General features: G+C 53.6%; 3 protein-coding genes across 4 annotated transcripts; 2 read left to right on the plus strand and 1 right to left on the minus strand.

Annotated features, from left to right (window-relative positions):
* The first annotated feature begins 566 nt into the window (after positions 1 to 566).
* On the plus strand, positions 567 to 3,473 carry LY6G6C (lymphocyte antigen 6 family member G6C). The gene is made up of 3 exons (XM_036108283.2): positions 567 to 725; positions 2,264 to 2,374; positions 2,777 to 3,473. Exons 1-3 carry the CDS (start codon positions 674 to 676, stop codon positions 2,989 to 2,991), a joined length of 378 nt encoding a protein of 125 aa, XP_035964176.2. The 5' UTR covers positions 567 to 673; the 3' UTR covers positions 2,992 to 3,473.
* Positions 3,474 to 4,229: 756 nt separating this feature from the next.
* Positions 4,230 to 14,538, minus strand: LY6G6F (lymphocyte antigen 6 family member G6F). 2 transcript variants are annotated; one of them, XM_036108280.2, is made up of 6 exons: positions 14,014 to 14,538; positions 12,852 to 13,181; positions 12,506 to 12,769; positions 11,360 to 11,515; positions 5,996 to 6,148; positions 4,230 to 4,551 (listed from the first exon to the last, which is right to left on the minus strand). In XM_036108280.2, the coding sequence occupies exons 1-6, from the start codon at positions 14,069 to 14,071 to the stop codon at positions 4,328 to 4,330; spliced, it is 1,185 nt and encodes a 394-aa protein (XP_035964173.2). In that variant the 5' UTR covers positions 14,072 to 14,538; the 3' UTR covers positions 4,230 to 4,327. The 2 variants fall into 2 exon arrangements, with proteins under 2 accessions (XP_035964173.2, XP_035964172.2); XM_036108279.2 differs by lacking the exons at positions 4,230 to 4,551; positions 5,996 to 6,148 and adding exons at positions 9,189 to 10,982; positions 11,118 to 11,184 and having other exon boundaries at positions 14,014 to 14,525.
* Positions 7,742 to 9,188, plus strand: LOC118545787 (lymphocyte antigen 6G6e-like). Its single transcript, XM_036108281.2, has 3 exons — positions 7,742 to 7,888; positions 8,490 to 8,621; positions 8,747 to 9,188. Exons 1-3 carry the CDS (start codon positions 7,837 to 7,839, stop codon positions 9,061 to 9,063), a joined length of 501 nt encoding a protein of 166 aa, XP_035964174.1. The 5' UTR covers positions 7,742 to 7,836; the 3' UTR covers positions 9,064 to 9,188.
* Positions 14,539 to 14,996: the final 458 nt, after the last annotated feature.

Here is a 14,996-nt window from a genome sequence, read left to right on the forward strand (position 1 = left end):
AAGCCCTAGTTTAGCCAGGGCAGGTTCCGAGAACCATCTAAGGGCCTGAGACATCACCTCAGCAGGCAGCCCCAGCCTATGCCTCTGCTGTTGTGACATCACAGAAGCCCTTGGTGACATCATAAACCCTTCATCCTTCATCCTGTGGCTGAGCGGGGGTTGGGAAGACCATGTCAAGGCTGAATCCAGATGAAGCTGGCCCCTTCCGTCCTCAGTTTCTGCTCACATTCCCCTACCAGTGCCCCCCAGGGACCCAAATTGGGCAACGAGTGTAGGCCACACCCCCTTGTCCATTTCCCAGGAACCACAGCCCCTGTAACATCACAGGGGCCTTGGCGATGTCTTTTCAGAGGACTGGGCAGCAGGGCTGTCAGCTGGGAACAAGGAGGGGTGTCTTGGCCTGAAACCAAGAACCAAAATGGAGTTGGCCACGAGTGTACCTACCTTCCACTACCTCTCTCTCCCATCCCTACTCCCTCACCCAGCTCTGCTTAGTCCCTCCCCACCCCTGGTCATCTGGGTGTAAATGGAGAGGGAGGGGCCACCAGAGGCAGGGAAGGGAGGGACCGTTGGGATTATAAATTCCAAAAAGGCCACTCGACTCCCAGAGCTGGATCCCTGAAAATCTACTCTATCAGCTGCTGCACTTGCTACCATCCTCTGGACCCTCATCATGAAAGGCCTTCTGCTGGTCACCCTGTCGGCTCTGCTCTGCTGGGTCTCAGGTGAGCACAGGGGGCGCCCCCGGGGCTTCTACACCTTACCCCACCCACTGCCCTCCATTGCCCACTGCTTGGGATCCCAAGCACCCCTAGCTCCAGCTGGCGCAGCTCTCCTGTGCCTCCAGAACCCGGCCTCCCTGTGACAGGGTCCTTGCTCCATTCCTCAAGGACCCATGTCTCCTTCACACTTCTCCCCACCTCCAAGACCCACTCTTCTAACCTGCCAGGGCTCCAGGTCCCCTGTCCCCCATTCCATGACCAAACCCAGCTTACTGGTTTCTCCTCTCACCACCTGCACTCAGCGGAGTCCTCCCAGAAACCTAGGCATCCAGCCTGGGGCTTCTTGTGCACCCCACCCTCTCCACCTACTCCTTCAGATTCTGTTCTCAGTCATTCAAGCAGTGGCCTTTACTAGTTCACCCCTGCTCTTCTCCGGGGAGGATACCCGCAGGGACCAAGCTCTCTTGAGGGTCCCAGCAATCTCCTAGAACCTCCTGGGGAGCCAGGGAGATATCCCAGCCTTCTATGGAGGGAATGCAGGGCGGCTCGCCCTCAGGGTGAAACAAATCACAGAGGTGCAGTCACCGGGCTCCTCTACCCTTGGACTGAACCCCTCCTTCACCAAACTCTGCTCCTGCAAGCCTAGAATTAGCTGAGGTGGGAGCTTGGAGGGTGCCACTCTCTGCATCCACCCTCTCCGTTCTGGTAAGGTGCTCAGACAGCACCTGACGATCTGCTTCTCAGATATTATTCTCTCCTGTCCAAGAGCTGCCTGAGTGAGAGGATCCCACTCAGGTCTGGTTCCTCTTCCCACACTCATGGTGGTCCCGGGTGGTGAGAGGAAATTGCTGAAGCTGGCCACAGGTGGCTTTGTTGTCAGCCTCAAGTCCCAAGCCATTGACGCAAGTGCTTCAACGATGATTTTTATTTTATTTATAAATAAATAAAGATTTTTAAGATGTTATTTGTTTATTTGAGAGAGAGCAAACCAAGCACAAGCAGGGGGAGCTGTAGAGGGGAAGGGAGAAGCGGGCTCCCAGGGAGCCCCACCCCGTGGGGCTCGATCCCGGGACCCTGAGATCATGACCTGAGCCGAAGGCAGACGCTTAACCGACTGAGCCACCCAGGCGCCCCAACAACCATGATTTTTATTTGTAGTATTTCTTCCAATTTCAAGTCTCCATCTGTGAGGTCTCCTGAATTCCTTCATATTTTCCCCCACCTCCTCCATTCCTTGCCTACAGTATTCTCACATTCCAGCTATCCCTAGTCCCATGTTTTTGTTGGTAGCTCTGCCCCTCTTGACTCATCCCCGAATGGGGTGGGGTGCAGGACGATATTTAGGGTGAGGCATTCACAGAGCAACAACTCCACCCCCACCCACTTGCCCTCTTCTGCTTCACTCACCTGCTCTGTCACCACTAAACCAAACAGGTCAGAACACCTAGTTGATGGGCTCTTCTCCACCCTAACCCACAGCTCGGCTGGTCCCCAGGTGAGTCAGACACCCCATCACCTCAGCCTGACTTGTGTCTTCCCAGCTGACATTCGCTGTCACTCCTGCTACAAAGTCCCTGTGCTGGGCTGTGTGGACCGGCAGTCCTGCCACCTGGAACCAGGACAACAGTGCCTGACAACAAATGTGTACCTCGGTAATATCCCCCTCTTTAGTGAGGAGAGGGGGCCAGTGGGAGACTCTATGGCGGGGGCTGAGGCCCGACTGTGGCTCAGACTGAGATGGGACAGACAGCCCCAGCAATGACGATATTTGGCCAAGGAGTCTTATGTGCCAGGCACCATTCTATGACTTTACATGGACTGTAGACAGTAACAAGTCCAAGGCCTCCCAGCCACAAGTCCCAGGACCAAGGCTGGGGTGAGGGGGCGGGGGACGGAAGTGCAGGAGGACGGTCAGACTTACTGAGAAGAGATAAGGAGGGGAGGGCCGGGGCAGAGTCGGGAAGGAAGCCTGGGCGAGTGCGTGGGGAGGGGAGGTGGACACAGGCACGAAGGCACCCGTCCGAGCTGACCCCACGGCCCACTCCTACCCTCAGGTAAGATGTGGGTTTTCTCCAACCTTCGATGTGGCACACCGGGAGAGCCTTGTCGGGAGGCCTTCAACCAAACCAACCACAAGCTGGGCCTGACCTATAACACCACCTGCTGCAGCAAGGACAACTGCAATAGCCCAGCCCCTCGGCCCACCCCAGCGCTGGCCCCTGTGCTCCTCACCTCTGTGGCTGGCCTTGGCCTCTGGCTGCTGCACTGAGACTCACTCCGTCGCTGCCCCTCCTCCCACCTGCCTTAGGCTGCGTTTGGCCCTGTGTCTCCTTGTCCCTCAGCTCCTTACACTGGTCTCTCCTTAACTCCCTTCACTCAGAAAAGCATTTCTCCAGGCTCTTCACATTTTTTTAATTAGACAGTGGTCTCCCCACCCATCCTTCCACCTTACATCCTCCGCTCAGCTTTTCCCGAGTCCCTTCCCATACCCCTCTAGACCATCCCAGACCCTCCACTGGTCCCCAGAAGAGCCCTGCACTTCGCGTCCTGCACTCTACCGTGCCTGACTCGGGAGGGATGGGGATCTGGGCCTGAGATGGGGCTTCTGTCCTGTCCCCTGTGAAGGCTCCCAGGAAGGACCTGATGACCTCACTGTATGGGGCTGATTCCCCAAACCCTGGCCCCCATACATACCTCATCCCCATGCCCACGTCTTTGCATTTTGAGTAATAAATGTCTGTGTCTGATAAACTGTGTGTTTACTGTCAAAATACCTGTTGTCAGAGGCCCGGTCTTGGGAAATAACACTCTCAGCTCCTGCCCTTCCCCAAGAATCCTCCAGGGAGTTTCCCTGGGAGGCTGGGCCGGGGCAAATGGAGAAACGGGTTTTTCAGGCCTCCATCCTTCCTTCCTGTGTCTGGGGTTGGCACACAGGTCCCAGTGTTTGGAGCAACAACCCTTATCCCAAATTTAGGCCACACCTCTGATGTACTGCCAAGAAGGAGGTGCAGCCTGGCTTGAAGGCTCCCCCAAAAGGGTAGGAGAGCTGCATGGGCATGGGACCCAGGACCCTCTTAGCAGGCCCCAGTCCCTCAGGTTAGAGTCAAGGGCCTCACTTAGCCAGGTTACTAAGCAAGGCACCAAGCAACCCTCCCATCATGGGGCTTCCATTTCCTTTCTCAATCCTATAGAGTCACATTGGGAACCAAGCTGCAAATGGGAGAAAGGGGAACAAACCCAACCGGGTCCTTTGATTCCTGTGACCCCCCACTCAGCCCAGAGCCCACTCCCCTCAGTGGCTTCACGGCTAAGGAGGATTCTCCCTAGCAATAGGATCCAGGAGTCACTTAGGGCACATTCTCCATTGTCCTTTGGGGTTTCATTGGTTAAGGAGTAACTAAGTCCGCTGACGCTTGGTAACTAGAACACGGATGCCCCCATAATACTCGTGCAATTCTCCCATCAACGAAGGATAGATGGCATTTTCCAGTCAGCTCTAGAGTGGTGGAGAGATTTTAATGGCTCACAGAGGGGTGTTTGTCTTCTCACCTCAGATCTCCTTTGTTCCCTTGCTCCCTTGCTCCCCTTCCTTCCCCCCGAGCCTACTAGCCTCTCCACAGTGCTGGCAAGAGCCAGGCCAGGGCGGTGGCTGCTACAGCCAAGATGCGTGGCGGGGCCACGGTGCTTGCCACAGCGCTGTTACACAGGTCTCCGACGCAGCAGTCCCTGCGGGTTGTGTAAGTCACGTCTCCCACCAACTCTGTTTCCACTTGATTGCAATGATGGGCCGCCACGCAGGCTGGATAGTGATGAATCAAGGTCACTGAGGCTGAGAGAGAGAACAAGACTGGGGTGTTGGACTCTTGGCTTGAGGACTTGCCTTCTAGGGCAGAGCGGAGGTGACTTCAAGGAGCCCAAAGGGATTCTCTGCCCCCTCCAAAAAACACCTCCACGAAACCAAGTGACCAAAATTAACATTGACATTGTGAGCCCTCTGATTCAATGGCACTGAAAAGGACCGACCTCCCTTCGCTGTACTGTTCTGGCCAAAAATCCATGACTACAGTCTAATTATGAGAAAATAGTAGATAAATGTAAATCGAGGGGTGTCTCTAAAATAAGTTATAGGGACTCTTGAAAAGTGTCAAGATCGTGGAAGACAAAGACGCAGAACTGTCGCTGACTGGAGACTAAGAAGACGCGAGCGCTAAATGCAATGCGGGGTCCTCGTTCGGGTCCTGGACTGAAGCCAACGTCCCTCTTGTCAGTTCAGGTGGAAAATGAACACTACAAGTCGTGTCACCCGCAGGCACAGCCGGACCGACTGAGGAACACACAAGCTTAGGCTCCAGGGATAGGAATGGAACCTGCGGGACAAGTAGTTAATCAGCACTTTCCTAAAGACATAATCATTGGATGTGCCTAATGAAATGTCTAACATAAAGAATAAAGATATTTTTTAGATTCCAAGTCTCTTGAGATGGAAAAGACCTCTGGGGGACCAGACGAAGTGGCACCAGAGAGCCTGTGTGGGCATGACCTTGCGTGGGCCTCCAATCAACAGTGTCCACCGTCTCAGAAGACCCCTAGCCCAATTTTGCCCTCAAAAACTCTCACTTGCAAGATGTCAGGGGGCGGGGGCGGGCGTGGGGGCAGGGTGGGAAAAAAAAAAGATTTTATTTGTTTATTTGACAGAGAGAGCGAGACAGTGAGAGCGGGAACACAAGCAGGGGGAGTGGGAGAGGGAGAAGCAGGCTCCCCGCTGAGCAGGGAGTCTGATGTGGGGCTCGATCCCAGGACCCCGGGATCATGACCTGAGCCGAAGGCAGATGCTTAACCGACTGAGCCACCCAGGCGCCCCTGTACTATGGTTATATTAGATGTTAACATTAGAGGAAGGGAGGTGAAGGATATACAGGAATTCTACTATTTTTGCACCTTTTCTGTCAATCAAAAATTATTTCAAAATCACACACACACAAACACACACCCTGGTCCTTAGCTAATGTCTACAAGTTTGGTTTAATATTTTGGTCCCTACCTTCAAGGGACAGAACTTTTTCAACCACTTATGAGTGAATGGGCCTCTGAGACTCTGGAGAGTGAAGAGGAGGAGGTGGGAGTCCATGGACAGTGGGCTGCTGGGGGGCTCAGTGCCAGAGTCAGAAGGGGCTACGGACCGCTCTACTCTGCCATGGCATCATCTGCCCAGAGCCAGACTGAGCCTGGAGGCAGGGGAGGGCTGGGGGAAGAGGGAGAAACTGAGAACTCACGGTTTCCAGACAGCTTGTTCTGCCCTCGGCCCGGCTGGGGTTTGCGCTCCAAGAAGCCGCAGCGCTCCCCCTCCCCGCAGGTGGCCACCGTTTCTTTGCAGGAGCTGCTGGGGCCTCCTTTGCACTCGAAGCAGAAGCATCGCATGTGGTTTCCTGGCAGGAGAGAAGAGGCACTTGACCTGGGCTGACCAGGAGCCAGTCGGCAGAGGGGGACAGGCCTTGGCTGCCTCCTTACCCAAGGCAGACCCCAGCAGGGTGCCGAGCAGGACCCCAACAAGTAAGGAGTTCATTGTGTCTGCCTGTGTCAGTATCACCTCTCTCCCGCCCCCCATCCCGGGCCCTGATCCGCCAGCCTTATATCCCCCTTGCCTTGGGCTTTATAGGGCAATAAAAAGGGAGGAAAGAATCTCCACCAGCAGGCACTGGGGCCCCAGTGGGGACAGGGAGGGCCCCCCCCCCCCCAGTGGGAGAAAGAGCTCCTGGCATGCTCCAGAGTCCCTGGATTCCTCCATCCTCAGCAGCGGTTCTCAAGCTGTGGGCCCAGAACTCCTGGCCCTATAGACCCTTTCAGAGGGTCCTCAATGGTCTTCCTTTTTCAACTACATACCTACATGAGGTTGGCTTTTCTCAGCACACTTCAACCAAAACCACACATCCCAACAGTCTGAGTGCAGAAGCAGGTGTGATAACCCGGCCATCTTCTATTCGGCCTTTTATCTAATTCCCCAAAGTGTAGAGCGACACTCCTTTTCTGTGTTGTTGGGAAAGAAGTTACTTTTCACAAAACTGTATTTTGTTAACAGGTGATAGGTTTATTATTTTTATTTTTGAATAAACCTATTTAAAATGCTCTGTTTTCATTTTGAATATAGTAAATACTATAGTAAATACCAATATTAACTCACACAAAGAAAAGCTCTTTTGGGTCTTCAGTAATTTTTAAGAGTATAAAGAGGTCCTGAGATTTAAAAAAAAAAAAAAAAAAGGATATCTGTCTCCTCTGCCCTCCTCCCTCCTCTATCTTACTCCCGATACATCCCTGCTCTGATTCCTCAGATCAGACTCTCCTCCTCAATGTCTTAAACCTCAGTTTTCGAGAATCTACCACCAACTCCTAAATCTTTTCCCAGCATTCCTTCCTAGTCTTTCTGAACTGCCCCCCTAATGGAAACACATCTGTCCCTCCGGCCCCACCCATGATTAATTCCTTCCTCCGCAGTAGTAATGCTGGGAGAGATAATTATGGGGTACAAATGTTGAGGCTTGGGGGGATCAAAGGGATGTGAAGCTGGGTGGGGTCCCACTTACGCAGCTGAGCTTTGTGTGGAGGGGCGGGTGGGAGAGGGTATTGTTGATTCCACATTCAAACACCACGTTGGAACAATTCCGGGCCAGGCCTTCTAGGAGGGTGACCTTGAGAGACTCAAATGCACGGAGAGGGGAAAGATGGAGCAAACAAAGCCAGGGAGCTGAGCTGACAGAGCCGAGAACAGCTTGAGACAAGGGGAGGTGGGGAGGAGTGAGGGGGAAGGTGACAGACAGAACTCTGAAGCGGCAGACGCAGCTGAGAGCAACACACACAGAACAGAGAAGACCCTGAAGGCTCAAGCCAGACTCAAGTAGGGGGCGGGGAGGATGTGAGAGGTGTGGGGCACAGGAGCTGCGGGCCCAGGGCCCTTACTGCGTCAGGCTGGTGAATCTGGTCCTGGTTCCACCTCCCAGATTCACTCCCTAGGTGTGTTTGTTTACTGGTCCCTCCCTGTCTCGCTCAGATGCTCCAGCTCTCAGGATCTTGGGGTGCAGATCACATTCTCCCAGACTCCTGAGCCCTGGGTCCAGCCATGGGCACCTCCAGCATCTTCCTGTGCATCCTGTTCATCTGTGGGGCACTGGGTAAGGGGGGGCCGGGGGGGAGAAACCGGGAAGATGCTGAGCAGAGACTTGCATGGGCTTTAGAAAGAAGAGCTCCCGGGAATGGCCTCAGGCCAGGAGAAGGGGGAACCAGAAGTTTCTTTTCCAAGGCATTTGAGAATAACTCTCTCTTCCTTGCAGCATCTTGACATGCCTCTGTCCTCTGTCTCCCCTGTTCCTTATCTCACCTCTTGCTTCTTTGCAGGGACCCCGCGGTCAGTGTCAATTCTTATTTGCTCTCTGTCTGGGGCACCATCTGCTTAAATTCTTCACTGCCACCCCGCCTTCCCGGTCTGGCTTTGGGTGTCACTCTCTGCCTTCCTCTCTCTCTTGGCTTCTGTCATGTCTATGCCTTTCTCAGAACCTCTGGATCCCTCTTGCATCTGTGTCTTTTTCTTTTCCTGAGGTGTCTCCCCTCCATTCCCTGTGTCTCTTTTCTACTTCTGTCTGCCCTTCTCCTTCCCTTTCCCCACCTCCCTCTCCCCACCTCTGCATGAATCCCTGTCCGGGATCTGGGCTCCAGCCTCTCAGGGGCCTCTCTGCCTCTCCCGACCTCTGCTGACCCCTCCCCGCCCCCCCGCAGGTCTCACCACGCCCCCGCCCCCTGCCCGGGGTCGGCTCCGCTGTTACACCTGCGGCTTCGCCAAACCCTGCTACCCTGTTCCCACCGAGTGTCAGGACGACGAAGCTTGTGGCATCAGCACTGGCACCTCAGGTAGGACTCGGGCCCAGTGGCCCTTCTCCAGGCCAATCTCCATCCATCCATCCTGCTTTTCCTGCTGCCCCATAGCCCTTGCCTCCTTCCTGCCCCGGCCTCAGCATTCTCTCTTTGTCCCACAGAGCAGAATGAGATCATCGAGCGGAAAGGCTGCCTCCCACGGGCCCAGTGCCCTCTGCAGGGCCGTGCCACCTACTGGTCGCGCTCCTACGCTCTGCGGCACCACTGCTGTGAGCAGGACCTGTGCAACACAGCTACCACGCTGCGGCCGCTCCCCAGCCCCCTCCTCACCGCCCTGCTCCTCCTCGGGGCCAGCTTCACCTGGGGAGGCCCCCTCCTCCGCTGGCTTCAAGCTGGTCTGCAGCCTTCCACCCAGGGCTCTGCCCCCATCATCACCGCCTTCCAGACACCCGCATCTGAGATATGCCCAAGAACCTGATTCTGTAGAGACCTCGGATTCCCGGCCTCACACCTTCCCAGACCCCTGGTTCCTTCGGGCACTGCTCTAGCCCCTATAGGCACCTGCCCAGAGCCCCGCCTCATAAAGAACACCTGTTCTAGGTCTTTTGTCTTTCCTATTTTTTTTTTAAAGATTTTTTATTTATTTATCTGAGAGAGAGAATGGGAGACAGAGAGCATGAGAGGGGGAGGATCAGAGGGAGAAGCAGACTCCCCGCTGAGCGGGGAGTCCGATGCGGGACTCGATCCCGGGACTCCAGGATCATGACCTGAGCCGAAGGCAGTTGCTTAACCAACTGAGCCACCCAGGCGCCCCTCTTCTGTCTTTTCTAGATGCCCACCGCTGATGTCCTATCTCAGCTCCCGGTTTGGGGCAAGGCAGGTGGTTTGATGGAGCTGGGGGTCCCAGGCAAGGGGATTGAAGGGGCACCAGGTATGGTGAGGAGGCCAGTCTTTCTAGGAAAGATTAATTTGGCAGGTCAGGAACTCAGGAAGGAGGTTCTTGGGGGAACTGTGAACAGTAAATTGAATAAAAGTGCTATCTGGGAGTCTAGGACACTGCTGTGTGTGTGTGTGTGTGTGTGTGTGTGTGTGTGTACTCTCTCTCTCTCTCTCCTCCTGTCTCTCTCTCTCTCTCTCTCTAAAAGCAAACTAGAGCTGCTTGGTAGGTTGGGCTGGCTGCTGGAACCCGAACTGTAACTTTCACCTCATTCTCTGTCTGTGTCATTCGAGTCCTCCTTCTTGCTGATAGCTTAGCTTAAGCCACTGTAGCATGAAGGCTTTTGGTGACACTTCTGAGAAGTCACTCTCCAAGCTTGAGCAGACACACAAAAGGGTGTCTGGTGGAGCTGCTTGTGAGGGTGTAGTGGGGAGTCCAGCTCCTTTCTGCCTGAGACCGGGGAATGGACCAGTTAAGAGCATCAGTAGCCTCCCCCGCTTGACCAGCCCAGGCTTCTCCATGGTTCACAGACAGCCCAGCACACACCCCACCGGGAATCCACCCACCCGCCCCTGTGGACACTCCCTCTACCTAGGGAGATAGCATGTGACTCCTGGGGCTCCCAGGATGTCAGGATGTTGATAAGCCTCTCACAACTCCGGATGCCGGATGCCGCATGAAGTGCTAGGATAAGGAGGGTGGCTCGGGGCAGGGGCTGAGCACAGCCACCCCATCCTGACTCAGTGCTCTCCCCGTCCACGTGAGGAAGTCTGAGGTCTGATTAAAGGTGCGTGTTCTCCCTCCACTCCTCTGTGCGAATGAGACTGAGCAGGGATGAGGGACAGGGGTGGGGCGTGGCCTGGTTTAATTTAGAGGCAAGCTGAGTCTTCTTCCTATTCTCTGTCATTCAGTCCTCCCACTTGGTTGCTTCTGTTGTTTTCCCTCTCTGCCCATCTCTTTCCTCTAATGTGAGTCCTTTCCCTTCCCTCTTCTTTAGTCCCCTCCATTTGTCCTGTGGTTTCCCCAAGGCTGACTCTCCACAATTGCTCAAATCTCTGGATTCTTCTATCTCGTCTCTGCCCATGCCCACCCCTCCTCACCCCCGCCAGCCACCCTGGGCTCCCCTCAATCCCATGGTACTGGGGGCTCAGGGCCACCCCTTCACTGGTTGCTATGAAACAGGACACCACACCTTCTCACAGGTGACATCACAGAATAATGCTCTGCTTTCCTTCAGCGCCCCCCCAACACACACACACACACACACACACACACACACACACACACACACACAGAGCTTGACTGCTGGAGACCAACTGGACTGTAAAGTAGCACTCTCATCCCTTCCCCCCTTGCCAAGGTTTTCAGGCGAAGCCTTCAGGTGCCAGATGGCCAGAGAGACAGCAGGTCACACTTCCAGCAGATGTCATGGAGATCATCTGATCTTGGGGGCAGGTGGGCTGTGGGTTTTGTGAAGCAGAAAGACAGATTAAGGATACTTCCATTCTCCACCTCCTCAGGAACGGGGACCCCCATACCCACCCCAACCCCAGTCTCCTCTGGGATTTAAGCCTGCACCCCCTAGTGTTCCTCACCTGAGACAGGCCAAATGGATGTTCTCATAGACCTGGATTTCAGGTTTGAACTGAGGAATCGAGGCATCTGGGAAGAAGGAGCCACATGGGGTGCAGCAGAGAAATCACCAGATAACTCAGAGCTATATTCCTTACTACCCTCCTCCCCTAGAGAAGATAGGGTATAGAGGCAAGACGTGAGCCCAACCCTCTGCCTCACACCCACATGTTCTCTTCTTTCCCTCTGGGAGGGAGGGACTCACCTCTGCACTGAGCCCCCTGGACCCTCTGTCTGCAGAGCATGATGCTGAGGGCCAGGATGGTGAACCCCTGACCCACTGTGAGCAACAGCATCAGGATCCAGGACACATCCCAGCCCATGGAAGGGGCACAGAGGGCAGGGGAGACATCCATGGAGGCTACAGTAAGGGCAAGACAACAGGGGTAAGGAGGGAGGTGGTGAGGGGTTTGTTCCTGTGCCCCAAAGAGAGGCTTCCCCCTGTAGTCTAGTGGGCTCTTCCCACCAAAAGACTTCATAAGCTTTGCCCCCAATTTCCACCAACCCACTTTGCCCATTTTCAAGCCTCTCATGCTGACCCCGTCAGCCCCTGTTGGTATCGAATAGCGACACCCCCCACCCACAGATGGACAGCTAACTCCAGAGCAGACCGTCAGCCGTAACTGCAGTCTTTCCTCATATCCTTAATAGTAATCCAAACTTTCAGGAACAAGTAGTGTCTTCCAATTCATTCTTTCTTTCACTCATTCACTCCATAAGCATTCCCCGAGTGCCCACCAAATGCCAGGCACCATATTAGGTGCTGAGGATGTAGAGGGAAATAAGACCCAGTCACTGCCCATTAATTGGCCTTTGCTTACCAAAGTAATGGACATTTGCTCCTCCCTCCTGCCTTGGTAAATGAGTTATTCTACATCCAATAGCATTCTTTCTGTGTATAACGGACTTCTAATTATAAAACAATTATATATATTTTCCCCTTCTAGTTCCACTCTCAGTAGGCCATTAGAACATCAGCGCATATATCTTTTCTTCAAAAGACAATTCCCCCATCAAAAATTCTTCTTTTCTTCCTCTCTGCTATGAGATATTCCACAAAAGTCATAGATTACCCCATTTCTAAGTAATGGTGTATTCCACCAGAAGCCTTCCAGTGGTCAATAGGCCAGTGGTCTATCCCACCAGAGAGCTGGCTTAAACAACCCCTTTCTCTGTTAGGGAGTTAGTCAATAAGAAAAAAAGCCCTCTTCCTACAGGTGATGGTCTGCTCCACCAGAAATCATCCCCCACCGGAATCTGGCCAATTGCAAAGTCCCATCTTCCTCCCCTAACCAGCAGGTGCAAACTGTGCCAGAAGCAATATCCTCTCCCATATCCTCCCTCAGTTTACCTGCCAAGCTAAAGCTGACCTCTTTGTTGTGAGGCATGAGGCAGCGGATGATTCTTGGTCTATGTTCCCCGGACTCAGAGAGCCCCTCCCCAGGACACACCAAGAGCAGGGCAGCCCCATTGCCCCAAAATGACTGTACATGACCCCTCACAGGACCCTTTCCCTCTAGCCAGGTCACAGAGTCTAGGCGTCTGGCAGGGGCCACAGAGCATAAGAGGACAGAGCAGGGGGGTCCATCTGCAGCCCTCGCGGATAGCTGGGATCCTGTGGGGAGAGAGGGACCTCTTAGTTCTCTGCTGGACTTCCTGGCCCCCCAGTGGCCCCTGATCTATGTGCCTTCACTCACCTCTGAGCACGGAGACATCATATACCCTCCAGTTCTGGTACTTGTGTTGCTGACCCAGCACGGCACACCAGTATCGACCGGCGTCTCCCTCCTTGGACCCTTCCAGCCACAACGAGTAGTTCCCCAGCAGTTTCAGCCTGGATACCCTTGTGGGCTTCCCGGGGTCTGGGGCTGGCCTGGCTACTTGCACTTGGGCCACCAGGGCAGTGGAGGAGCCTGCTGCAGGGCTGCGGAACCAGGACAGGAGCTCGTCTCCACTCAGGGCGGGTGGTGAGGGGCACGGCAGCTCCGTCGCCTCCCCCAAGGCTACATAGATGGTCTGGATGTTGTCTGTGGGGAGAAGGATGTATGAGACTAGAGACCTGCATCAGATCGACAGCTCCCACTTGACCTCCAACCCCCAGCTTCTGCCCTTCTGGGGTCTCCCCGCATGGGTCTGCCTATGAGTACGTTTCTCAAGTGACAGCTACAAAAAAGTGAGGAGGGGAGGAGAGGGTAGGGCCTCTCCTCCCCTCTCCTCCAGTGGGTGAGGGAATCTGAAGGCAAGAGAAAAAAGGCTAGAATAGTTGGCAAAGGCCCTTTCTCTTCCTCTCCCTTCTCCTTTTCTGGACGTATTTTCTCGTCTATCCTTATTTTCTAAGGGAAACTGTACATAACCCCCCCGCAAAAAAAGACTCTACAAAACAAAACAAAACCAAAGCCCCCAAAATTAAAAAATTAAACATTAGGGACTCCTGGGTGGCTCAGTTGGTTAAGCGTCTGCCTTCGGCTCAGGTCATGATCTCAGGGTCCTGGGATCGGGCCCCACGTCGGGCTCCCTGCTCAGCGGGAAGCCTGCTTCTCCCTCTCCCACTCCCCCTGCTTGTGTGCTCTCGCTCTCTTGCTCGCTCTCTGATAAATAAATAAATAAATAAATAAATAAATAAATAAATAAATAAATAAAATCTTCAAAAAAATTAAACATTAAAAAAAGAAAGAAACTGTACATGACCTGGACCCTCATTGTCTATGGGTCTTCCCCTGAATTAGAGGCAGGGGGAAGTCAGTTGGAGTAAACTATCTTCCTGAGTCATATACCTTCCCCAGGCCTCTAAGGAGAAACAACAGTAGTTCCTTACAACCTTTCAAATAGCCAAAGAATCCCCCACCTCCTGTTCCTTACCTGCAGCAGCCCGGTGGGGTCCACGTAGAAACAGAAGGAGGAGGAATAAGACGGCCATGGAGAGAGCCTGCCAAGTTCTCTTGCCCAGGACCTGGTGCCTCACGGAGGAAACAAAACCCAGATATAGTCCCACGCTCCCTGGTCTGTAGTGACATGGGCCTCTGAGGGGATGGGAATGCTGGGGAGATAAAGCCTAGCTTCATGTCTACTGGGGAAAAAGTGACCACCACCTTTCAGTCCCGAGGGGGAAAAGACCCCGTCCAGGGTGTTCTGAAGATGATCTCCTCACAGTTCTGACTCTACATCAGCTGAAGGACACAGATCAAAGACTTCATGCTAAAAAGCCTGCACAGAAGGGGGCACAGCTGTCCACCTTCATTCATTCTGGAAGTACATTCTGTTCTCTCTTCTCCACCCTAAGAGAGATACCAACCATGAGCGAAGAAGCTGAGTCTTCATGTCGGTCTCCACAGAACCCAGCATAAGACTGCATACCTAGTCAATACTCCATGAATAATTTAGAATGACTTTCCCTATGGCTGCCTGGCACACCACAGACCTCTTCTGAGCCCCTGATGAGTGTATTAAGTTACTCCTGAAGGAAAAAGATAACAGGGGCCTAGAGAATTCACCAAATCCCTTTACCCCAGGCAGGATTCTCAAAGCAGATCTTCATATAGCTCTAATAGTTTTTAATGTGTTATTTATTTTTAAAGGTTATTTAAAAAAAATTTTTTTTATGGTTGGTATGTTTTTAATTTTTTATTTATTTTTTAAAAGATTTTATTTATTGGAGAGAGAGTGCATGAGCGCGAGAGAGCACGGGGGGCGGGGGGGCAGGCAGAGGGAGAGGGAGCAGCAGACTCCCCACTGAGCAGGGAGCTGGATGCAGGGCCCAATCCCAGGACCCTCGGGGATCATGACCAGGATCATGACCTGAGTCGAAAGGCAGACACTTAAGGGACTGAGCCACCCAGGAGCCC

This window comes from Halichoerus grypus, chromosome 9 (genome assembly GCF_964656455.1).
Source record: "Halichoerus grypus chromosome 9, mHalGry1.hap1.1, whole genome shotgun sequence".
In the NCBI taxonomy this organism is placed as follows: domain Eukaryota; kingdom Metazoa; phylum Chordata; class Mammalia; order Carnivora; family Phocidae; genus Halichoerus; species Halichoerus grypus.

Excerpts from the sequence above, each read along its gene's own strand:
- LY6G6C (XM_036108283.2), top strand. The coding sequence starts at position 674 with ATGAAAGGCCTTCTGCTGGTCACCCTGTCGGCTCTGCTCTGCTGGGTC. Across the intron at positions 726-2,263 it reads TCTGCTCTGCTGGGTCTCAG|CTGACATTCGCTGTCACTCC; the intron begins GTGAGCACAGGG and ends GTGTCTTCCCAG. Across the intron at positions 2,375-2,776 it reads GACAACAAATGTGTACCTCG|GTAAGATGTGGGTTTTCTCC; the intron begins GTAATATCCCCC and ends TCCTACCCTCAG.
- LY6G6F (XM_036108280.2), bottom strand. The coding sequence starts at position 14,071 with ATGGCCGTCTTATTCCTCCTCCTTCTGTTTCTACGTGGACCCCACCGG. Across the intron at positions 11,516-12,505 it reads GGTCAGCTTTAGCTTGGCAG|CCTCCATGGATGTCTCCCCT; the intron begins GTAAACTGAGGG and ends CCCTTACTGTAG. Across the intron at positions 4,552-5,995 it reads GAACAAGCTGTCTGGAAACC|CCTCAGTGACCTTGATTCAT; the intron begins GTGAGTTCTCAG and ends TCTCTCTCTCAG.
- LOC118545787 (XM_036108281.2), top strand. The coding sequence starts at position 7,837 with ATGGGCACCTCCAGCATCTTCCTGTGCATCCTGTTCATCTGTGGGGCA. Across the intron at positions 7,889-8,489 it reads GTTCATCTGTGGGGCACTGG|GTCTCACCACGCCCCCGCCC; the intron begins GTAAGGGGGGGC and ends GCCCCCCCGCAG. Across the intron at positions 8,622-8,746 it reads CATCAGCACTGGCACCTCAG|AGCAGAATGAGATCATCGAG; the intron begins GTAGGACTCGGG and ends TTTGTCCCACAG.